This window comes from Branchiostoma belcheri, unplaced genomic scaffold, assembly GCF_001625305.1.
Source record: "Branchiostoma belcheri isolate BF01 breed outbred unplaced genomic scaffold, Haploidv18h27 scaffold118, whole genome shotgun sequence".
NCBI classification, from domain to species: Eukaryota; Metazoa; Chordata; class Leptocardii; order Amphioxiformes; family Branchiostomatidae; genus Branchiostoma; species Branchiostoma belcheri.
The window spans coordinates 1-24006 of record NW_017802580.1 but is presented as its reverse complement, the minus strand read 5'-3'; the positions used below and the strand labels follow the sequence as shown (position 1 = coordinate 24006).

The 24006-nt window shown below is 40.1% G+C and overlaps 1 protein-coding gene across 1 annotated transcript in view; it reads left to right on the top strand.

Annotated features, from left to right (window-relative positions):
* The window catches only part of LOC109462495 (titin-like), a gene marked incomplete at its 3' end in the record, with an annotated part of 41619 nt that extends 17635 nt beyond the window's left edge, over positions 1 to 23984 (top strand). The window contains exons 24-53 of the mRNA XM_019759050.1: positions 168 to 239; positions 2203 to 2238; positions 2635 to 2673; positions 2948 to 3097; positions 3451 to 3522; positions 3714 to 3776; positions 4315 to 4401; positions 5180 to 5257; positions 5805 to 5966; positions 6471 to 6650; positions 7534 to 7695; positions 8035 to 8214; positions 9166 to 9327; positions 9732 to 9911; positions 10710 to 10871; positions 11212 to 11391; positions 11689 to 11850; positions 12288 to 12467; positions 12767 to 12928; positions 13401 to 13580; positions 14532 to 14693; positions 14970 to 15119; positions 15864 to 16070; positions 16831 to 17135; positions 17651 to 17792; positions 18472 to 18531; positions 19297 to 19601; positions 22762 to 22903; positions 23285 to 23365; positions 23698 to 23984. Coding sequence (XP_019614609.1) covers positions 168 to 239; positions 2203 to 2238; positions 2635 to 2673; positions 2948 to 3097; positions 3451 to 3522; positions 3714 to 3776; positions 4315 to 4401; positions 5180 to 5257; positions 5805 to 5966; positions 6471 to 6650; positions 7534 to 7695; positions 8035 to 8214; positions 9166 to 9327; positions 9732 to 9911; positions 10710 to 10871; positions 11212 to 11391; positions 11689 to 11850; positions 12288 to 12467; positions 12767 to 12928; positions 13401 to 13580; positions 14532 to 14693; positions 14970 to 15119; positions 15864 to 16070; positions 16831 to 17135; positions 17651 to 17792; positions 18472 to 18531; positions 19297 to 19601; positions 22762 to 22903; positions 23285 to 23365; positions 23698 to 23984 — 4490 coding nt within the window. The remainder of the gene's footprint in view (positions 1 to 167; positions 240 to 2202; positions 2239 to 2634; positions 2674 to 2947; positions 3098 to 3450; positions 3523 to 3713; positions 3777 to 4314; positions 4402 to 5179; positions 5258 to 5804; positions 5967 to 6470; positions 6651 to 7533; positions 7696 to 8034; positions 8215 to 9165; positions 9328 to 9731; positions 9912 to 10709; positions 10872 to 11211; positions 11392 to 11688; positions 11851 to 12287; positions 12468 to 12766; positions 12929 to 13400; positions 13581 to 14531; positions 14694 to 14969; positions 15120 to 15863; positions 16071 to 16830; positions 17136 to 17650; positions 17793 to 18471; positions 18532 to 19296; positions 19602 to 22761; positions 22904 to 23284; positions 23366 to 23697) is intronic.
* Positions 23985 to 24006: the final 22 nt, after the last annotated feature.

Genomic DNA, 24006 nt, shown 5'->3' with positions numbered 1-24006 from the left:
ATCAGAATGATATGTTGTCTTACAGGAAACAAAAGACAAGGCAAAATACAGAATCTTTTAAAAATACTACGATTTGCCCTTTTTATATGTAGCCAGTTAACTTTAATGTTATGGACGAAGTTGAAAAAATGTAAAGCACTTTAAATAATTTTCTGTTCATTATTTAGCTGAGGCGGTGCAGTCAGCCTTACCGGCCGCGGTTGCCCCACGACCAGTGAGACCAGGATTTCCCGTTTTCCGTGAGATATTTCAAACTACTATTCATTTCTTATAATCAGTAAGACAAACTCAGCCACCATTGCTGCTTTGCTAGATTGAACATAGGCACAGACGCAGTTTGTAGAATTGATTTTTTCTACTTTCTGTAGCTGGTCGGCCACAGCAGCCACAACGGCCCGCATACGTACCTGGTCGGCCTCAGCAGCCACAACGGCCCGCATACATACCCGGGCGGCCACAACGGCCAGTACCTGGACAAGTAGTCCAGCGACCACAGCAGCCAATCCTTCCTCGTGAGATATTTAATTACCAGTCATTTCATGTAATTAGTCAAATCCCTGTCATACATTTCCTAATCTCCAAGCAGATTTTTGGTGGCTACAAACACAGTATCAACTTGGCCAGACAGTATCCATTGGCGAGGCAGTTAGCATAGTTAGTGAAATGGTAACTGCCTGGTTAATTACCCTCCATGTAAATGGGGGGGTATTGTTTTTACTCCGTTTCATGTTTGGTCTGATATCTGAAGATCGGTGAGAAGGAACTGTATGATATTTGGCATATTGATGGATGGGGCCTTGGAGATTGTGTAGGTTGACTTTGAGCACCTGGTGATTGACCTTGGTACTGCAGTTTAATTTTTTTATTCTATTGTTGGCACGTTATGGTCTGTGTGTGCGATGCTAAGGTAGCATGTAGTTGTGGTTACAATGGTTTACTGATGTAAATTTGGGCCCCCTAGCTGTTTGCTTTGAACCGGGATTGCTATCTCAATGTCAGATTGTTTGCGTTGAATGATCTCAGAACCCGGTGGATGGTTGGCGATCATTTTTGGTATGTGGGTAGACGCTGGTTGTCTTTGCGTTTTAGCGTGCATTAGCAGGTTGTGGTAGATTTGCATTGCTTATTTAAAAGGATTTTCACCCCTATTTCATAATAGGATGGTCTGTTTGACCCCAAATTGGTACAGAGTGTTTTTGTTTATACCTCCAGCTGGCAGGTCAGGCCAATCTATTTTTACCTCTGTACCAGTGTCTGCAGGAAATATATCTTATCTTTAATCGGTCATTCAGCAGGGAACTGGGTCATCTGTGAAGTGCCACAACAAAATTCTTAAAGGATAGACATCTATAGACATCTATCATTCTGCTGATAAAAACAAAGTTTGACTCATAATATCTCTATTAAAATACACCAAAAGATTACAAAATAACAAGCTATTTCATGGAGGGACGATGTCTACGACTTCTCCTTGTTTGATACTGTTTTTGCAGCCACCAAATGATCTGCTTAGAGATTGACCTTCACAACCTTCCCCCGAATTCTTTCCCGAACACTGGCCAACTAGGTTCGACTGACGTTCGTCAAGAGCATTTTTACCAGATTTAGGCCACTCTACCTTTCTATACGAATCGAAACGAATTTAAGTTGAATTGGAGTCAAATCTGACCCCCAAGAACACGCTCCAAACACTGCTGACTTACTCCTCAATGGTTAACTGGTGTTCTGCCGACTTACAGTTGAACACTCCGAAAATCCGAACACCAACCAACTTTGCGCAGACTAACCAGGGTTGGGGGGATTTCTGCTAGTGTTCAGGAGGGAAACTTCGTGAATGTGTGACAGGGGCTTTGGTCAAACACTGTCTTTGCTACATTAAAGGTCTGGAATTTGCCACAATTCATTCACAACGTCTTACAGAAGAACCTTTCTCCTAGCAACCGTAAGGCTTTGGAACTCCGGACATTGTATCTCTCAAGGACAGGCACAAATGTAATATCTGTGCCAATCGCCATCTCTGTTATATTCGCCAGCATCCGCCACGGAGTAGCTGCTAAGCTGAGACATGGTGCTGTGCATACAAAAATTTAAAAACTAAGACACATCTAGATGGTTTATGATCCATCAAAGGCTTCATTTTTAAATAAAAATATTATTTATCAAATTGTATCATGCTCCTCAGCAATGATAATTATCTTTCAGGACCTGGACAAAGGCCAGCGAAACCATCCCAGCCAGGTAAGTACAGATATTACTCCTGCGTACGTATATGAATGTTTTGTAACAAAGTGGTTCCGTCGCCTGCATGCTGGGTTGCAAATATACAGTGCCTGCATACGGGTCCCGTATATTTATATTCACCTGAATCCAGGCCATTAGGTACCCTTACTGGGCAATAAGGCCAAATTTATGGTTTGGCAGTATTTCTCAGATGAACGCAGCGAAACGTACCGAATGCGGAAGTGACTCTGTCAAAACAGCACAGAAGACAAGACTCAAGTTTTAATGACCTTTTTAAAAATGAAATTAATGAACCAAATTACGAACAAAGTTCAGCAGTACAGGGGTAGTTTACTTTTAGTTTTAGTTAACCTAAATTATCTATTATAACTAACAAATTGTCTTTTCTTGCAGGAGGCGTCAATCTACTTATTGGAGATGCCAATCATCCAGGTAGGCACATACTTTCTACTTTATTCTGTATACTCCAATTGCAAATATGTCTTTCAACGATAGCTAAATAAAATCGACACAACATTGTGCGTTTACACAGAGACATTCTTGAAAAGGTTTCAGTAATCTAATCTGAAATGATGGGGAAAAACACTTACTATTATCTCCCTATGCCCTATCGTTGGAAGATACGAGCCAATGAATATAGCGGTAACAAATATTTCAATACATGAGGTTGCTAGAGACCCGATAACGATTTGTTTCCTTGCAACAGGTTCTGCTATTGGACAGCTTATTTCATCTGGAGGACTACCCGATGGAGTCAATCTTGTGATTGGTCCAAACTCCGGTCAGCCATATTTCCCCGGAGGAACAGGAAAAGGGAAGGGCAAGCAAATCATCAATAACCAGATTACCGTTCTTGGTAAGTCGTTGTTTCCTCACAATATGAATTCTACGTTAGGTCTTGGTCACATTCGTCGCACGATCGTCGTACGATCGCTATCTATAGCTAAGAGCAATCTTGAGATGGTTGTACATGTGTCAAAATGCTACATGTAAATAGGGTGTCTATAATGAATTGTTGTGGTTGGTTCCATCGAGGTCTGGTTGGGAATTATGTTAGATCAAAGTCGTACGACTTCTTACGACGAATGCGTTCACGTCTTTAGGAGTAAGAGAGGGTATCCTCATTGGTGCATTTTGTCCATACATTCATCCATAATGTATTTGTAAAATAAAGTTTCCTTTTTGACATAATCTTGAATCTGTTTGCAGATAATGCTTGCGGTGGATGTGAGGGAGAGGGAGCACCTCAGATCATCAACAATCAAATCATCGCGTTCAAAGGTGAGTTCAATGAATTATCAAGTCAAGGACTATTAAATTAGAATCAGTGGAGGGTGAGTAAAGTGGATTTTGCTTGCTAGATGCCTGCACGCACATAAAAGAGCTTTAAAAGTTTTGTTGACAAAAATTATGAAGCAGTCTTTATTTGATATGTTTGCTGTAGTTGCTTAGCTGTTTCTGTTTTGTTTTAGGTCGTAGACCAGGCCAGATGCCAATACCACAAATACCACAGCAGAGACCAGCAATTGGAATTGGTATGTGCACTGCTTGGCAAATTAAAATATCACACGACACAAATTCATCTCGATGCGAGCTGTACTATTGCACGCTTATTTTGCCTTTTTAAGTGAAGTTGAACATGGTTATACATAAATTATGATAATTCGGACCACATACATTATACTAGTAATGAATTTCCACTTGAATTGAGACTGTCATTGGATGACTCCTATTATTTGTTTGCAGAATATGGTCAGCAAATATAAAACACTAGTATAGATATGAGACCCCTTCTTGTATTTACTAGTAATTAATGAGAAACATATGCAATACTGCAGATATATGGTTAACCTCATTTGGTGAAGGCATTAAGTCTTGCAATTTTCTTAGAATTATCCCAGTTTTTTTAATTATAATGAATGTCTCCATATTCAATAAGACAAATGTCCTGAAGATGGTATGTGTATGTGTATCCTATGTAGTCAAGATATAACATCGCCCACAATGTATTTTTGGACACCTTTCTTGTTGCAAATTTTGCTACTATTGATATGCAAACGTGTGTCCTAATAGTACCCGGCGGTACGGAAGAACAGGTGGAAGCGGAATTAGAAGCGATCCTTGAAGACTTGATCCCTCAAGTACAAGAAGTCTCATCAGGTAACAACTTTGTTGTCGAAATAATTTCATGTTATGGGTATTGCTAACCAGTCTTAACCAATATGTCAGAGTCCAACAAGCAAAAACGGCAAAATAGGGCTTATACATGTAGACTGTTATCAAAATGCACTCATGATACACATACCAGGCAGATGCATCTGGATTTTGGTTGACCGACTGCGAAAGAGATTTTCTTTAATTAAGATCCTTTCTAGTCAATATCAGAATATCTACAACTCCCTTTTACCTGTTCAGCTCACATTCCTAACACCAGATTTTCCACTGTCACTGTCAACTTCATGTTAACCAAACCTAAAACGAACAGCAGGAAACGTTCCTTTCTGTATCGTGCATGTGTGCTTTGGAATATTAATGATCTATTATCTGTGACACTGTGTGATCTATTCAGTTCAAGAAAACTGATATCCGAACAGTTTCATCTCGACCCTCGATCTCCTCTTTTAAATTGTTCATTTGTGTGTTTATTGTTGCTTATGTGATGTAAGCATTCTTTTCAAATGTATTTACTGTACCTTTTCTATACCATGTAATTATGTCATTTTGAATGTATGTATCTGTTTTAGCCTTGGAAATTTGGCCCAGCATGGTAAATGAAAATGAAGTTTATTAAGTATTTCAACACTGTTTCAAACATTTCCGCTGCCCCCATGTTTACTAAAATTACGAGACACACACAATTTGGCAATTCCTATTCAGTTCCATTGGGTTGGAAATAACAGTTTTAGTTCAGAATTATGAAACCTTTCATCTGCTACAGAGGAGTCCGAGGAATCAGAGGAGTCAGAAGAGTCATATGAGTCAGAGGAAGCACAGGAAGAAGCACAGGAAGAAGCTGGTGATCATGTCTTATTATCTTTAGAACTGATTATTCATTTTTAACGAATGGTCCTGTCTTATGTATGTACCTTGTACTTTTGGTCATAGATTAAGATAATACAATAAACAAACATAATCTTCTGGTTATTGTCCATGTGTCATGGTGCTTTCCCTAATTGAAATATCATTACCAAACATAAATCTCGAAAGATAAAAAAGAATAGTCGAATAAGATCGCGTTAGAGCCTTTTTGTATTAGACGCATACATAATCATGTAATTTAAATATGTTCGATTTTGCTTCTATGTTTAATTCACTGAGAGATTATAAAATTGTTTAATTTGTTTATTTGTATGTGTGTGTAGTTTACATACCGACATTTTCTGTTGCGGAGTAATATTACAAAATATATTGTCCTATAAGTTTTAAAAGGTTGTTGTTTTGATTTTTTTGTCAGTGGTTACTTCTAAAACGGTAAACCTCCGTTAAAATGTATAAGCTAAAATTGGCCTACAACCAAAGATTACTGTCCCAAAAATGAAACCTAAATATTTAATTTTTAACAGAGGAGCTTCAAGACGAAGTTGAGGAAAGCGCGGATGAGATCGCGGAAGCTGTCGAATCCGGCGACACCGAGGCAGTAGAAGAACTGGCAGAGGAAATTGTTGAGCAAGTTGACGAGTTAGAGTCAGGCTTGGAGGACACAGGAATCGACACTGAAGAAGTCGGTTAGTATCACCAGTGTTACTATTGCTACACAGCAGTGAAGCAGAATCATTCATCAGTATTCGTTGCTCTGTATTAGATTATTCTGCCAAACTGGAAGTATTACTTAGAGTAAAACATAGACATGTAATATTTGGAAATATATAAAAATCAGGCATACTCCAGATCTACCTGTAAATATTTTCAGGTCCTTTTTTCTGTTAAAAACTAAAGCATACTTTTTTTGAATTAGAAAAAAAGTTCTGAATCTCTGTATATCTCCATCTAGTACAATAGTACAACACCTATGTAAACATTAAAAACAAACAAAGAACAACCATGCGCAACAAAACATGATATGCGTCACAGAGTGCAAAGTTAGTGGAATGTAATCATTTCGTGATGTAAATAAATGTGCTACAGTAGTATGAGTAGTCACATAAATAAACCATGCAGAGACATTTAGTTTATTTAATTCTACAAGTTTTAACGTGTACAATGTAGCATCGTGCTTTGCCTCTTTACAGCTGAGTTGAAGGAAGAAATTGAAGAAAAAATAGAAGAGTTAGAGACTGCTGCCGAGTCTGGAACTGAAGAAGAACAACAAGAAGCTGCAGAGGAACTTGCAGAGGCTGTGGAGGAGCTGCAGGAAGCTGCGCAGGATGCTCAAGAGGAGCAAGAGGAGGAGGAGGCAGCCGAAGAAGTTGGTTAGTAATATCTTAAAAATACAGAAACTTGTAATTAGCCCACTCGTTTGTTACACTTTATCAAAGACTTGTTCTAGCCCTTACTGTGCGAATAATTAAGATATGATAGGTTTTATTAGACATTAGGTCTTATCCAACATTTATCTTATTGTTTGTTACTCTCTTTATGTAGTTTGCCATACATTGTACCTTGTGCAATTGTCGTGCAATAAAGTTCTTCTATCTTATTTCAATACTTGTCCTGTAGAATGCTATTACACAAAATTTTCCAATGTTGTCTTACAATGTGAAAACAATTGCGTTATTGTGTTTTTTTCTTTCTTTCTTACGGATTGACGCATGTAACCAGGCCATGAGAGTATATATTGAACATCAGTACATTCGTTTTTCCGTATTTACTAAAACAATAACAAAGATAAGCTAGAACTGGCCTATTTGGATAACAGTCCCCAAAAGAAACCCCTTTTTTGAAGCTCAAACGTACCTTAAATGGCTCATGAAGGTGACCGTTTGTTGATTTGAGAGGATTCACTTGTAATAGATTTATACTGGATGCCTGCGATTCATTGACAAACGCTCATCACTGTCACGGTAGGTCAACTGTAAGTACCTTCGATATTAAAAAAAAAAAACTACGCAGTTTCGGAGCATTAGGAGAGATGGATAGAAATAATCCAGGATATCCAAGTAACTAGCTCACTACAATAATGATAGGAATTTAAAAAGAAACAAAAACAGTTTTCGAAATTTAAAAAAAAAGATGACTGTCATGTTCTTAGAGATATTTGGACACTTCAATGTACAGCATGTATAAACATAACTGTAGGACCAGGATCTAAATTGATGCAACAGAAGTTGGAAAGAACTATTTAATTTTTCACAGAGGACATCCAAGACGAAGTTGAGGAAAGCGCGGATGAGATCGCGGAAGCTGTCGAATCCGGCGACACCGAGGCAGTAGAAGAACTGGCAGAGGAAATTGTTGAGCAAGTTGACGAGTTAGAGTCAGGCTTGGAGGAGGCTGGAGTCGACACTGAAGAAGTTGGTTAGTATCTCTAGTAAAACAAATATATAATCGGATATCAAAACCAAAAGGAAAAATCTTCTGAACTTAAGAAAAACATTTTCCCTGTTCATTGTAGTATAGACTTTTTTAAGCTAAGGAAAATAAGAAAAGTAACAAAAGATCTATCATGCACAAAACAATATGATATTGGTCACAAAATGCATGAATTCTGGCGTGTAATCATCTAATGATGTACAGAATTCACCTGCGGTAGTATTGCTAGCCCAAGAATAAGTCATGCAAAGTCAGTTAACAGCAACAGAAGATCATCAGTTACTATTCTACACATTTCTAACGTAATGCTTTGCCCCTTTAAAGCTGAGCTGAAGGAAGAAATTGCAGAGAGAATTGAAGAGGTTCAAACTGCTGCCGAGTCTGGAACTGAAGAAGAACAACAAGAAGCCGCAGAGGAACTTGCAGAGGTTGTGGAAGAACTACAGGAAGCTGCGCAGGACGCTCAAGAGGAGCAAGAGGAGGAGGCAGCAGCGGAGGAAGTTGGTGCGTAATTTCTCTATAATAGTCCTGAAGAATGTCATCACACACAGTTTGTCATTATGACCTTTAAAAGTAAAAATAGTTCTTCATTTTTTTTTCTTCTCTCAAATTTGGCAAAAATGTGATCAATGCAGTCCACATTTGAAGAAAAGGAACATTCCTTTCTCCGTAGTCACTTTTGATTTTGTTATAATGAACCAGCTATACAGTCCCAAAATAGAAACCTCTTTGTGGCCTAAAACTACTCTGCAAATGGAACGTACTTTTTATGGTTTATCATAAAGTTAACCGTTTGCTGAATTCAGGAAAAGTACATTTGATATAGACAAATATTGAATATCTTTGTTTATCACTTTGACACGATGGGACAATTCAAAGTACCCCTATTCAAGAACTACGCACAGTTATGGAGTTTTACTGGAGAAGAAGACAGAAATTCGAGGGTATCTATTAAATGATTAGCTTTAGAAATGGTGATTTCATGTTATCAAAGATCGCTAGAAACTTAACTGTCCCTCGTGTTGACTTACTTTGACTTAGTCCTCTTCGCCCACTCGGTAGCATAGGGCCTCTGTGAGTAGTCTCCAGGGTTTCCGGTTCTTCGCTATCTTCTTAGTCTCCTGCCAGGTTACGTTGGCTCTCTCCAGGTCTTTCCTCGCGCCTCTTCTCCGGGAGAGGCGGGGTCTGCCTCTGTGACGTTTTCCTTGGGGATTCCAATCTAGGGCTTTTCTTGTTATGGACGTTGGTGGTTTTCGCAGTGTGTGTCCAATCCAACGCCACTTTCTTCTTCTAATGGTGGTTTCAATAAGTTCCTGGCCTGTTATTTCCAGCAGTTCTTTATTGTATGTTTGCACAAAATCATACAACATATTGTATGATTACACAAAACCATGTGTAAACACATGATATTTACCTCTAAGACAGAGTTTGAAAGGACTATTTCATTCTTCACAGAGGACATCCAAGACGAAGTTGAAGAAAACGCGGATGAGATCGCGGAAGCTGTCGAATCTGGCGACACCGAGGCAGTACAAGAACTGGTCGAAGAAATTACAGAGGATGTTGACGAGTTAGAGTCAGGCCTTGAGGTGGCCGGAATTGACACTGAGGAAGTCGGTCAGTATCTCCACTATCATCATTGCGACAATAGCAGTAAAGCAGAATATTATTATTCCTTAATATTCTTTTCAATGGTTCAGGCTCATATATAGGCCTAACATATGACACATGAGTTCTGAGTTCTTCTAGCTCTAGGGACACTCCGGGTAAAATATATAATATAGGGACTTCAAAATGTATTTTACAATGTTTACGAAAAGTTGGTTTAAGTTGTTGATGAAAATCTACACAAAGAATTATTGGTGGCATGCAATCGTCTGATGATGTACAGAATCGTGGAGCATTATAGTATTGGTAGTCACATAAGCCATAAAAAGACATCTATTAGCTACTTAAGATAATTTTATTTTACATATTTAACATAAGTTTCTAACGTATGCCATTGTACCTTACCTTTACAGTTGAAATAAAAGAAGAAATAGTAGAGAAAATAGAAGAGATGGAATCTGCTGTAGAATCTGGAACTGAAGAGGAACAACAAGAAGCCGCACAAGAACTTCAGGAGGCTATAGACGAACTGCAGGAAGCTGCGCAGGAGGCTCAAGAGGAGCAAGTGGAGGAGGCAGCAGCGGAGGAAGTTGGTTAGTAATATCTTATTTCTGCAATGATATTGACGAATGTTATGGCACAAAATTAGCAATCCTGGTATTTTAATGTAGAAACATTTCTTTATTGTGTTTTTTTCTTATGTATCGACACACATGTTTTCATTCTATGACCTTTCTTTTTGTACTATGTTCAGTAGTTGCTGCTATACGTTGTACCTTGTACAATTGTCATGCAATAAAGTTCTTAGATGTTGCCAGTGTATCTACGCTACAATTGAAGAAATGGAACATATGCTTGTCAGCAGTCACTATTTAAAGGGATTACCATTTCCTTAAAACGTATTGGCTAACAATAGACCTACTTCCTAAGATTACAGTCCTAAATAGAAAACTGCTTGGAAGATAAAACTAATCTGCAAATGTAATATATATTTCTGACTATTTATAGTGTTAGCCGTTTGTTTAGAAGATTTACCAATAGCAATTCTATTCAGCTGAGATACAGTCAGCATTGTCACGGTATCAAGATATAAGTACCTCCCATGCAATATTCAAGATTTACACACAGTTATGGTACCTCAGAAAGGAGTAAGAGAAAAATTTAAAGGTATCATATCAACTAGCTTGAGACGATAATGAAAGGAATTTGACGAAAGCAAACCGCACAGTTTCTAAAAGTCCTTGTATGTTTTTTTTTCAAATAGTTCAACGATAAAGTCATGGTTTTATAAGCCAAGGCTATTGTTTACCGTGTAATTTCATCTAACATCTATTCTCACTGGAGAATAAAGGAGTTTTGGAGTTTTGAAAGAAATATTTCATTTTTCACAGAGGACATCCAAGACGAAGTTGAAGAAAACGCGGATGAGATCGCGGAAGCTGTCGAATCCGGCGACACCGAGGCAGTAGAAGAACTGGCAGAGGAAATTGTTGAGCAAGTTGACGAGTTAGAGTCAGGCTTGGAGGAGGCCGGAGTCGACACTGAAGAAGTCGGTTAGTATCTCCAGTAAAACAGACATATAATCGGATATCAAAACCTAAAGGAAAAATCTTCTGAATTTAAGAAAAACATTTCCCTGCTCATTGTAGTATAGACTTTTTAAGCTAAGGAAAAAAAATAAAAGTAGCAAAAGATCTATCATGCACAAAACAATATGATATTGGTCACAAAATACATGATTTGTAGCGTGTAAACGTCTAATGATGTACAGAATTCTGCTGCTCTAGTATATTGGTTCCCCCAAAAATAAATCATGCAAAGTCAGTTATCAGAAACAGAAGATCATCAGTTATATTCTACACATTTCTAACGTAATGCTTTGCCCCTTTAAAGCTGAGTTGAAGGAAGAAATTGCAGAGAGAATTGAAGAGGTTCAAACTGCAGCTGAGTCTGGAACTGAAGAAGAACAACAAGAAGCTGCAGAGGAACTTCAGGAGGTTGTGGAGGAACTGCAGGAAGCTGCACAGGACGCTCAAGAGGAGCAAGAGGAGGAGGCAGCAGCGGAGGAAGTTGGTTAGTATTATCATACTTTTACGTACTTTACGAAGTTCAGATACACCTACTTTGTTATGATTAAAAATCTTTAGACACTTCACTGTAAACATGTATGCACAGACAGAGTTTAAAAGAAATATTTCATTCTTTACAAAGGAAATTCAAGACGAAGTTAAGGAAAACGCAGGCAAGATCATGGAAGCTGTCAAATAGTTCAAAGATAAATACATTGTTTTTATAATGACCGCTGTTTAACATGTAATTTCATTTCAAATCTATTCTCAGAGTTTGAAAGAAATATTTCATTTTTCACAGATGACATTCAAGAGGAAGTTGAAGAAAGCGCGGATGAAATCGCGGAAGCTGTCGAATCCGGCGACACCGAGGCAGTAGAAGAACTGGCAGAGGAAATTGTTGAGCAAGTTGACGAGTTAGAGTCAGGCTTGGAGGAGGCTGGAGTTGACACTGAGGAAGTCGGTCAGTATCTCCAGTAAAACAGACATATAATCGGATATCAAAACTTAAAGCAAAAATCTTCTGAATTCAAGAAAAAACATTTTCCTTGCTCAATGTAGTATAGACTTATGAAAAACTTAAACTGTTCTCCAACTCAAACAGTTTAAGTTTTTCATAATGTAATTTACCAACTCAGATGAACTTTCATGCTGTAGTATAGACTTTTTTAAGCTAAGGAAAATAAGAAAAAGTAGCAAAAGATCTATCATGCACAAAACAATATGATATTGGTCACAAAATGCATGATTTGTGGCGTGTAAACGTCTAATGATGTTTAGAATTCTGCTGCCGTAGTATTGGTAGCCCAAAGAATAAAACATGCAAAGTCAGTTACCAGCAACAGAAGGTTCGTAGTTATATTGTACACATTTTTAACGTAATGCTTTGCCTTTTTTCAGCTGAGCTGAAGGAAGAAATTGAAGAGAGAATTGAAGAGGTCCAAACTGCTGCCGAGTCTGGAACTGAAGAAGAACAACAAGAAGCTGCAGAGGAACTTGCAGAGGTTGTTGAGGAACTGCAGGAAGCTGCGCAGGACGCTCAAGAGGAGCAAGAGGAGGAGGCAGCAGCGGAGGAAGTTGGTGAGTATTATTATACTTTTACGTATTTTACAAATTTAAAATACACCTTTGTTATGACTATAGATCCTTAGACACTTCACTGTAAACATGTATGCACAGATAGAGTTTGAAAGAAATACTTCATTGTTCACAGAGGAAATTCAAGATGAAGTTTAGGAAAACGCGGATGAGATCTCGGAAGCTGTCAAATATTTCAACGATAAATACATTGTGTTTATAAGCCAATGGCTACGGTTTATCATGTAATTTCATTTCAAATCTATTCTCAGAGTTTGAAAGAAATATTTGATTTTTCACAGATGACATCCAAGACGAAGTTGAAGAAAACGCGGATGAGATCGCGGAAGCTGTCGAATCCGGCGACACCGAGGCAGTAGAAGAACTGGCAGAGGAAATTGTGGAGCAAGTTGACGAGTTAGAGTCAGGCTTGGAGGAGGCCGGAGTTGACACTGAAGAAGTCGGTTAGTATCTCCAGTATCATCATTGCGACAAAAAAAACATTAAAATCTTTTATCAATATTCCTTTTTAATGGATCAGGCTTCTTAATTGGCCTAACATACACCCGTGTGCTATGAACAAACGATACAATTAATGTTTTACAAAACCTAAATGCAAAAATCTTCCGTAGTTAAAAAACCCTATGGGTCTTTATATTCTCCTTTAGTGTATTTTGATGTCTTCATAATGTCTGCAAACATAACGAATATTGGGTAATAACAAAAGAAGACTATGTGCAACAAAACAATATGTTGGCCGCAAAATATTATTAATAATATGTAAGCTGATGATGAACAAAATTGTACTATTATAGTACTGGTAATTCGTTTTACCTGATGTTGAATAAACCATGCCAAGGCTACTGGAGATATTTTAATTCTACAAAGGAATCAAGGAATGTCCAATCGATGGCATCGTACTTTACCCCTTTACAGCTGGGTTGCAGGAAGAAATTGCAGAGAGAATTGAAGAGGTTCAAACTGCTGCCGAGTCTGGAACTGAGGAAGAACAACAAGAAGCCGCAGAGGAACTTGCAGAGGTTGTGGAGGAACTGCAGGAAGCTGTAGAGGATGCTCAAGAGCAGCAAGAGGAGGAAGCAGCAGCGGAAGACGTTGGTGAGAAACTTTTCGTTACTTAACGTTGTTACTCTCTAACCTGGTTACCAAACCTATTCTAGCTATTTCCTCAGAGGACGAAAAAGGCACGGCAGCTAAAACAGGTTTGGTAATCAGGCTTAGCCTAGTAACTGTTGTTTTAAGAATATCTGACTTTTGCCTAAAGCCCTTGTCAAATATTCGTGAATTCGGCCTCCCAAACGCTAGCCGAACGTGTGGTCGTGTGGCGTAGCGACAGAGTACGCGACTCGGAACCTAGAGGTCCCGGGTTCTAGTCCTGACATGCCACCGATCTTGTGCCCTTGGGAAAGGCACTTTACACGACTTTCCTCACTTCGCTCAGGTGAAAATGAGAATTGTCCTGTCATGTATTTGTCCCCTGTGTTGGTGGCGGCATTAATATAAGTTGAAAAAACTTGAGTGTGCCGTTACCACGTCTGGTGATTACATGTTGGAATATAAAAAAAACGCTAGCCGAAAGCCCGGCAACCATTGTAACGATCGGCGCAAGGTCGGCTGATTCGGTTGACGTTCGGCAATATTCGGCTGCTGTTCTGCTGCGCCAGCCAAATGTTTTAAATTTCTTAAAACATTCATCAAGTCATTCGAAATGTTCGACCATAGTTCTCTGGTTATCGATCATAAGTCAGCAAACACCAATCAGTCACCCGGGAGTATACGTAAGTCAGCAGTGTTCAGGCGTGTTTAGGGATCAAATTTGACTCCAGTCAAACTAAAATTTGTTTCAATTCGGATAGAAAGGTAGGCGTGGCCTAAATCCGATCAAAGTGCTGCCTATTATAAATATCAGTCAAACCTGGTCGGCTAGTATTTTGGAACAGATTCGGGGGAATGTCGTGAATGTGTAACAAGGGCTTCAATGGTCTTAAACAAGTCCTAATGAACAACAACCTCATGTGTTCTTACTGTGTCTTTTTTTATCCTACACAGAGGAAAGTCAGGACGAGGTTGATGAGACGATGGACGAAGTTCATGAACTTCTAGAAACCGGCACCGAAGAGGAAATAGAAGAGGCAGCCGAAGAGCTGGTGGACACTGTGGACACGCTGATTGAAGACATCGAGAATACCGATGTTGAATCAGAGGTCGTGGGTGAGTAAAAATTGAAGCATGCTCTCTTTTTTTGCCATTTTCCTGCGAAGAAGGATCTATTGTGTAATAAGCTACTTTTCAACGTAGCATTTATGAAGTCTAACTTGGGGAAGGTGTTTCTTTCTTTTCTCTTCATCTTCTGTCTTTTTCTTAAAGAAACTACCCTTGCGCTTATAACGTGATTTACAACCAATCAACTAGTTATAAATCCTAGTGGTAAATTAAATAATTCGTTGATTGGTCGATTGAATAATATCTCATTTTCTTATCGTCAAGATGAAGCAACGGAGAGACTAGAAGATCAAGTTGAAGAGTTTGAAGAAGCCGTGGACGCAGGAGACACTGCAGCGCAAGTGGCAATACAGGCAGAGATACAGGAAACTGTTGAGGAAGTGAACGAAGCTGTTGCGGAGGCACAGGAAACAGGTGAGGACTTTGGTTACTCTTTACCCTGGATGCCAACTAGTATCGGGCCGTTAGCCGTTTTCCTTCGGCAGCCAAGAGCCCTTCGCCCGCCTATCTAAATTACCGCTACGGGGGAGTTGAGCCCGACATAGGGACAGCCAAACTCCCCCCGGGCTAGACTCCCCGTAGCGGTAATTTACACCAGCGGGCGAAGGGCTCTTGCGGCCCGGAAAACGAGTTCTGGATTCCAGGATAGTTACTCTTCTGTCTCGGGATATACATGTACTAACATCAACCAAAGTTGGTAGGCACATGCAAATTTATTGACGCCATATTTTCGTCATTGAAGGTCTGTACAGTAAACCAAGTACTTACCTTTGGCTTATATGAAATATTTTATTACGCAGTTTATGGATTATAGCTTTGAAACGTTCTTATTGTTGTGCTAGTCATATAAGCCGATTCCAGCTTTGCGATAGCCGGACACCTTTAAAATAATGACCAGCGGAGGCATGTTGCACACGCCGTCGTCCCTCAGTAAGACATCTGGAGCCGCATAGTTCTTGTTTTAAACTTTTATTCAGCCTGTCACACGACCGGTTTCGCCTGTGTGGCTTCTTCAAGTGTACAGAGACTATTTTGGAAACTCACTAATTATCACACTACTTACCAATCTCAAATGTCAACACATTCATTCTTATACCTAAAAGATGCGCTGTGCTGATTAAGTAAGTTTTTAACATCTCGACATTTTCGAATTCGCAGGTGAGGAACCAGAAGGAGCAGCGCCAGAAGGAGCAGCGCCAGAAGGAGCAGCGCCAGAAGGAGCAGCGCCAGAAGGAGCAGCGCCAGAAGGAGCAGCGCCAGAAGGAGCAGCGCCAGAAGGAGCAGCGCCAGAAGGAGCAGCACCAGAAGGAGCAGCGCCAGAGGAACCAGAACAACCAGCACCAGAGGAACCAGAAGAGGAAGGAGGTAGATTACAGCTTTGCTCTCATTTATTCAAAATTTCTACACTGCCCACTGTACACTGACGAACGCATTAACGAACGCGTTATCATCTCTAACTAACATTCATGCCATTTGACACAAACAACGTCACCGACAACACCTCATGTTCTACCATTCTCAGGGGTAACCCCTCATTGTCGTTTGTCAACAACTGTAAAATATTTGATGCGGTTGTCAACTTTATTTTGCAGACAGGACGTTTTGTTTGATTTAGTTCATTGATTTTGATTTGTACACCAGCTTATATGTACCTTCAATTTGTCATTTCTTCTTATTATTATTATTACTTTGTTTTATTGTTTCCTTTTATGTGTGAGGAGAGGGCTGAGATAAGTTTTATAACTTTTTGCCCAATCCTCGAAAAATAAATGTGAATAAAAAAAATTATTCAAAATACTTTTCTGTGAATCAGAAACATGTAACTGGACAAATTTCCGTTCGTCTTACCTTCATAGGTACTGATTTCTAAAATTGAATGATGTGAAAAATGTATTTTCTTTTTGTTTTACATGATTGCCGTTAATACTGAACAATAAACACAAACATGATTTCACGAAACATTGTAATTGATTATTTCGGAACAAATCATGTTTTAGATGATCTGTGTAAGGTATCTTCGTGGTGGTGTTACTCTATTTTTTTTTCTGTTGTAAAGAGTCACAACACAAATGACTTTTGGGGGAGAGAGAAAATACGTACTGAAGCGGTGTGTTTCTCTTCACAGATACAGTGTCTGTAATCGACTCTATTCCACAACAAAGCTTCACTGCCTCTTCTACACTTGACGAGCAGCACTCGTCATTCTATGGCGTTATCGGTAAGACGAACGAAGACGGTTCTCGTGCCTTCTGGGCTCCTGCCACTGACGATGAGAACCAGTACATGCAAATCGACATGGGCCAACCGACTCAGCTGTCCACTGTAGAGACTGAGGGTGCCGCCGGGCGCTTTGTGACCGCGTTCTACCTGCGTTACAGTTTGGATGGAGTCACATGGACAACGTACAAAGGACCAGATGGACAGGATATGGTATTAAAAACATTTCCGATGTCAGTTAAATACTAAAGGCTAATGTGTTCCACCATTCATTTCGCCTGTGCCTTTCAAATGCTGTTTTAATACATTTCTGTGCAATATTTTGGCCCTCTTTTGTAGTACATTAACAGACAGAAGTTATTTCTTGCAAAACTGCAAGAACTGGATGGCATGGGGCAAGTATGGGACTTTTTAGAACTACGGGGATCTCACGTCTTATGTTAATAAGACACAGAACGCAGGGCGATCTGACCAGATTTAGGCCACGACTAGCTTCCTATACGAATCAAATCGAATTTGAGTTAAATCTGAGACAAATTCGACGGACAACAACACCCCGAACTCCTCCCGAACACTAGCCAAACTCAAGCCAACCATGGCCGAACCTCCCGTCCACCCCGGAACTTTTTAAACCTTATACCAAAACAATAATTCCTCTCATACAAATCTTTTCTTTTTCAATGAGGAAGCGTGCAAAGATAATTGAAAATGTTGTTGTGTCCCCTTAGGTTTTCACTGGCAACACCGATGACACTGGGACGCAGACTATACACCTCAGCCGCACTATTCTTGTTCGATACCTGCGATTTGCACCCAAAACCTGGGGGCCTGGTGGAATCGCCTTCCGTGTCAACACCAAAATCACCAGAGGTAAGTCGAACACATATAAAACAAGCTGTTATTCAGTCTGAAACAAGCTTTAATTGAGTGAAGTTTAGTGAAAATTCATGCCCGGGGGGCTATTTGCAGATTACGAACAGAAAAGAACAATGAAACGTAGTATAAAATAACTAAAGATGCTTGGTACTTGATGAAAGGTACTTGACTTCTCTTTTTTAGACCACGGAAGACGTTATGTCCCACCTTTTCCAAAATTAGTGGTTTTTGGGAAGTTAAAAGAAGAATAGTTTTTTTCTTTGTAAGTTTAGTAAAATTTAATCATAGTCGGCGCTGAATGCTGAATAGGACAAAATACAGTATACTTTTATGAATTTCGTTCTCCATAATGCAAAACGTATGTGAGCGCCCATCACTTAAAATGTCAAAATATTTACTTCCAGCTACAATAGTATTGCTTGGGTTTGTGTATATGTTTATCTGGACTGGGTACGTTAACAACACGTGGGTAGGGAAGATTGACAGAAAGAATGACAGGAAATCAAAAGGTGGCACCCGGATTACGGGGTGAACAGGAAGGAATCAGAATCTAACCCGGATCCAGCAGACACTGGAGAATACTGAAGAAATCAAGGATAATAAACTAGTATTTCCCGGAGACCTGAAATCTGAGTCCTTGCTAACGATGTTTTTAAATCTTTTTTTTTGCCAGTGTCATCGATGACTTACCAATATTACATTCTTCACAAGTTCCAGACAACTGAACATAGAAGTAAGTTTCCTTCTCATGATTATCTTGAATTTATAAGCCTGGTAATGATAAAGTCACATTTCCCAGCCGGGGCCCGGCCGGGCAGCTTTCGGGAATTAAAAGGACGATATAAAGGAGCAGAAAAGACAAACAATTGTGTTATATTGTCGATATGAATTGTTTATTTTCCATTGATGCAAACAGCCCCGCCGGGCCCCGGTTTAGAAAAGTGACCTCAGCATTACCAGGCCAATCGCTTGTGTATTAAGCAAGGACCCTGGGGAACGGACCTGTGATCCACGTGCGTTAACACTGTTACCAGCCAATCATGTTACTTGTTGCCCTCAAACGGCGACCTGATTGGTGAGCAACGTTCCTTCCAACAACAAAAGGGTGGGATTCTATTGGCAATTAGCTGATCAGCGCTAACGCACCGAGAAGGAGGCACTTAGCCTGTTTTAGGTTTTACAAGAGACTGGAAAGGGTATAATAATATTTTTCATTCCTATATTGTCATGAAAGTTCACCTGTGCTTGTAGTTACATGTTTAAACATCAATTAAAGTAGAACGTTTGTTCCAACACAAAAGAAGTATAAAATTAATGTTCTTACCTACAGCTTTCGACCAGTCACTCTGGTCTAAAAGAGTCCTCAGTAGACCCAGTGAGGCTTGTCATGTGGCTTCTCTGAAGTACGACGTCAACACTGGGTCAAATGTATTCTGTATACGATGTCGGGCCCCGTCGCGGTTGAGTGAAGGGTTAATTCATTCTTCTTTCCGCTCAGGCTTCGTCGCAGTCGGAAATGTACTGCCTGACTCCTCTTTCACCGCCTCCTCCAACCTGGACGATAGCCACGGACCCACGTACGCCCGTATCGGAATGACCATGCCGGACGACACGCCTGCATTCTGGGCACCAGCAACGGACGGCACCGACCAGTACCTGCAGGTGGACATGACAGAGACTACCACTCTGCAGGGAGTCATGGTGCAGGGTGCCTTGACGCGCTTTGTCAAGAAGTTCACCGTCCAGTACAGCACGGATGGAACAGAGTTTCAGCCTGTGACAGACGACAGCGGTGCAGCCTACGTAAGTAAAAATAGTAGAACGAGAAGACTGTGTAGAAACGTACGTCCTTACTACATGTATTTGGCGCATGAAAGCTTTCGCTTTGATACGTAAATTATAATACCAGGTTTATATATATGATTTGATAGCACAGTCATTTCTTTCATTATCTGTCATGTCACAAATATGGCATGTATTTATTTATTTATTTATTTATTTATTTCATCTTGTAAACACCTGGGTAGCCTCTACAGCATAATATTGCTGATTTTCAAGAGGGCCCAGGGTCACAAACAAATATAACATAACATAAAGCAAATTGTATAAAAGTAAATTATACAATCAAGTAACAAAAGTTAACAGAAATCAGTATAACTGAAAATCAGTATAACTGAAAAGTTAACATATATAAACATATAAACAACTGAACAAAAATATACAAATCATTGAATCAGTGGAGGTCAGAGGTCTGTTTAACAGCTGCCTTGAAGCGTTTCAGGGTTGGGATCTGTCTTATGTCTGCCGGCAGTTTGTTGAAAGAACTTGTACCTGTGTAAGCAAATGTTCGCTGACCTGCTGTGCTAGTGTAATTAGGTAAATGTAGCTTTGTAGTCTGTCTTGTGTTATAAGTATGAAGATGGTAATTATGGCAGAAAGTAGAAGATAGGTAAGTTGGAGTCAGGCCATTCAAACATTTAAATACCATCACACAAGTGTGTTCAAATCTTCTATCGACCAGGTACTTCCAGTTCAGTGTCTGGTGGAGGCTCTCAGTGCTGCAGTCACGTAGTCTGCGTTGAAGCACCACTCGAGCTGCTCTGTTCTGTAGTATCTGTAGTTGTTGTAGTTTAGTGGCCCCACAGCTCCCCCACACTATGTCGCAGTAGTCGAGTATAGGCAGAATCATTGTTTTATATAACTTGTCAGCAATATTGATAGTGAGGCAGGGTCTAAGTCTACCAAGTAGTCCAATTCTCTGAGATACTTTACTGCACATTTTATCCACATGTTCGTTAAAGTTTAAGTGGCAGTCGAGGTTGACACCCAGGTATTTAAACGTTAGTACCTGTTCAATGATCTCCTGGTCTATTTGGAGTTCCAGTGTTGGTGTATGTTTTAACCTATTTGCCGTACCAAAAAGCATCCATTTAGTCTTAGATATGTTTAATGTTAAGCGGTTTGTTTGGAACCAGGTGGCCAGACCAGTGAGTTCAGCGTTCAGTGTCGACTCGATGTGTTTAGCATTCTTATTGGCACAAAATATTGCTGTGTCGTCCGCATATAGGCATACCTTACATGTGGTGACAGCTTCAGGCAAGTCATTTATGAATATATTGAAAAGTAGAGGGCCCAATATGGAACCCTGCGGCACTCCCAGTGTAACAGGTAAGTAATCTGATTGAATACCATTCAGAGAAACAATTTGTTGTCTGTCTGACAGGTAGTTTGAGAACCAGTGAAGCTCCTTACCCTGTATTCCTATCCATGACAGTTTCATTAGCAATAGTCTGTGGTGTACTGTGTCGAAAGCCTTTTTTAGATCCAGGAATACTGCCCCCACGAGGTTACCCTTGTCCATGTTGTGAAGTACGTGATCCTTAGCATCTAGTAGGGTTGTTGCTGTAGAGTGTCCTGGCCTAAAACCTGACTGCTGGGTGGAGAGGATATTGTGTTCATGAAGGTATTTGAGGAATTGTGTGTGTACCTCTCTTTCAAAAGACTTCATGATGATAGGTAGAACAGATATGGGTCTGTAATTGTTTGGGTCTTCTGTGTCCCCCCTTTGTGTATTGGAGTGACCCTTGCTGTCTTCCAGTCTCCGGGAATGTGACCAGTTGAGAGAGACAAATTGAATATGTGTGTTAGTGGCTTACATATACTGGGTGCTGCTACCTTCAGGAGCCTAGCATGTATCTTGTCCAGACCAGTTGCTTTATTTTGTTGCAGTGCTTTTAGTTTATCATATACTGCCACTTCACTTATTTGCTTAAACTGAAAGGTAGCTTTCAGATTTTTAAATCTAGTAGGGCACTTGGGGTCAGCTTGTTTTCTGAACTTCACTGCCAGTTTGTTGCCAATAGTTACAAAGAACTGATTTAGGCAATTTGTGATGTTAGGGAGGTCTGTAATATGTTTTCCCTCCCATTTCAGAGAGTTAGTAGTTGCCTGTGTCTTAGTTGGTAAGACTTCCTTGATTGTGCTCCATAGTTTCTTTGGATCTGTATTTTCCTCCAGCTTCTGCTGGCAATACTTGGTCTTGGCCAGTCTAACTCTCTTATTTACATAGTTTCGTTTGGCTTTATAGTCCTCCCAGTCTTTGCTTTCCCCTGATTTCCGTGCCTTAGCCTTCAGGTCATCCCTGACTAGCATTAATCTTTTTATGTCAGATGTCAGCCATTTGGGTTGGATAATTTTTGTTCGTTTACAAATATATGGTGCATGTACATCGCTAACAGTGATGTATGTCACCATTACTTAACGTTTGGGACCGAATTGCTAGCAGTATCACATTAGCTTCAGTTCACAGTAACCTACAAACACCTATATGTATACGTATCTGTTTAATCGGCATGGCAAGCTTTAAGCACCGTGCACTGTGCATAGTGAACAAGTCAAAATTGCACTGATCTCTTGTAAGTTTTGCTATTCACATTTTTACCAAACAAGAAAGTTTTCATCCAGAGATAAGAGGTTTCACCCCAAAAATAGTGGATTCTAGATACGGGTTGCAATTGTTTGTCGTAAAAAACCAAACAAGTGTCCATAGGCGACAATTCTCCGTGAAGTTTTACATTTTGCAGATTAAGAACAGTAATAGTGTATGTAAACAGTGTGTGATCACTTAACAACTGGTAACAACGTATAGTAAAATTGGCTAAATCCCTGGTCTAATAATCTAGCCTGACTAAAAAAAATCGCGCTCCTGGTGGCCACCTGCCCAGAGGTTTGCCGCCCCCCTTGGGGAAACAGTTGCAGACTGACTAGTGTAAACACAGGCTACATAAAAACAACAACACGACAATCTAAATAGATGAACAAAGTCAGCTTTCATAACAATATCTTTCATTTACTACATATTATTCACTTGACAAGGTATCGCAGTAGTTGCAAACACAATACTACGTCCGGAGGTCCTGACCTCCTTCACGGAGTAATAATAACGTTTCTATCTTGTTTCCAGGTATTTACAGGCAACACGGATGGCACTGCTCCGAGTATCCAGCCGTTCCCCGCTGACGTCACTTGCAGATACCTGCGCTTCTTCCCAGCCGAGTGGAGCGAGGGCGGCATCGCCTTCCGAATCAACATCCTCATCAGTCGAGGTAAGTCAACATCCTCCTCAGAACTTTCCTTTTCTGATAGATAGAATAAGTCCGCATACTTCTCAGTCGGAGTAAGTCAGCATCCTCCTCAGAGTAAGTCAGCATCCTCCTCATTGTAAGTCAGCATCTTCCTCAGAGTAAGTCGGCATCTTCCTCAGAGTAAGTCAGCATCCTCCTCAGAGTAAGTCAGCATCCTCCTCTGAGCTGAAGGGGATCAAAGTGTCTGTCTTTTGGTTAGACTATCAGATAGGTTATGGTCTCAGTTACACAGCTGTTAATAACATCAATTGATTTATGTATCCAGCGAAAAAGATATTTTTACATTTATACTGTACTTTGAATGATTTTCTGAAGTATAGACTGTCTTGTTATCTCCTACAGCTGCTGCTGCCAGCTTCACCCTACTGCAGCATGCAGGATCGGTGACCATGCAGCACGGAGCAACGTCTATACAACAGCAATGTAGGGACGACATTATCATAATTAACAGCCTTCTGTTTAATTCTGGACTTCCAGTTTCATTACGGACTAATTCCCATATCCCAGCAACCGTACATCTAGATGGGCTAGTATTGTAAAGTATAGGTAAAAATGATGTAAGAAATATGTAGCTGCAATCGAGGACCCCTTTGGGATTAACCCAACTCTGCAGATGCTAAATGACTCGAAGTTCACGAAGTATCCAAAATGGCAAAATAATGCCTTACTGTAAATGCAATTAAGAAAATTATACTAAACATTTTCATAGTGCTATATTGTGTATCTATCCAACTTTGCTAAACGTCTGTCTCCAGCATTGACGATGGTCGGTAACCTCATCCCGGACGCGTCTTTCTCGGCTTCCTCGGAGCTGGACGCAGGCCATGCCGCCGTGTACGGAAACCTCGGCAAGGTGGTGGAAGACGGGACGGTTCACTTCTGGGCTCCCAGCACAGATCAGGCTGGGGAGTTCGTGGAGGTTGACCTGACACAGCCTCTCAAGATCAGCGGCGTTGCCACAAAGGGAGGAGGCACCCGCTGGCTGACTAAGTTCAAAATACAGCACAGCATGGATGGATCAACCTGGACAGACTATGAACAGGTATGCTCTTAGCATTATCTTT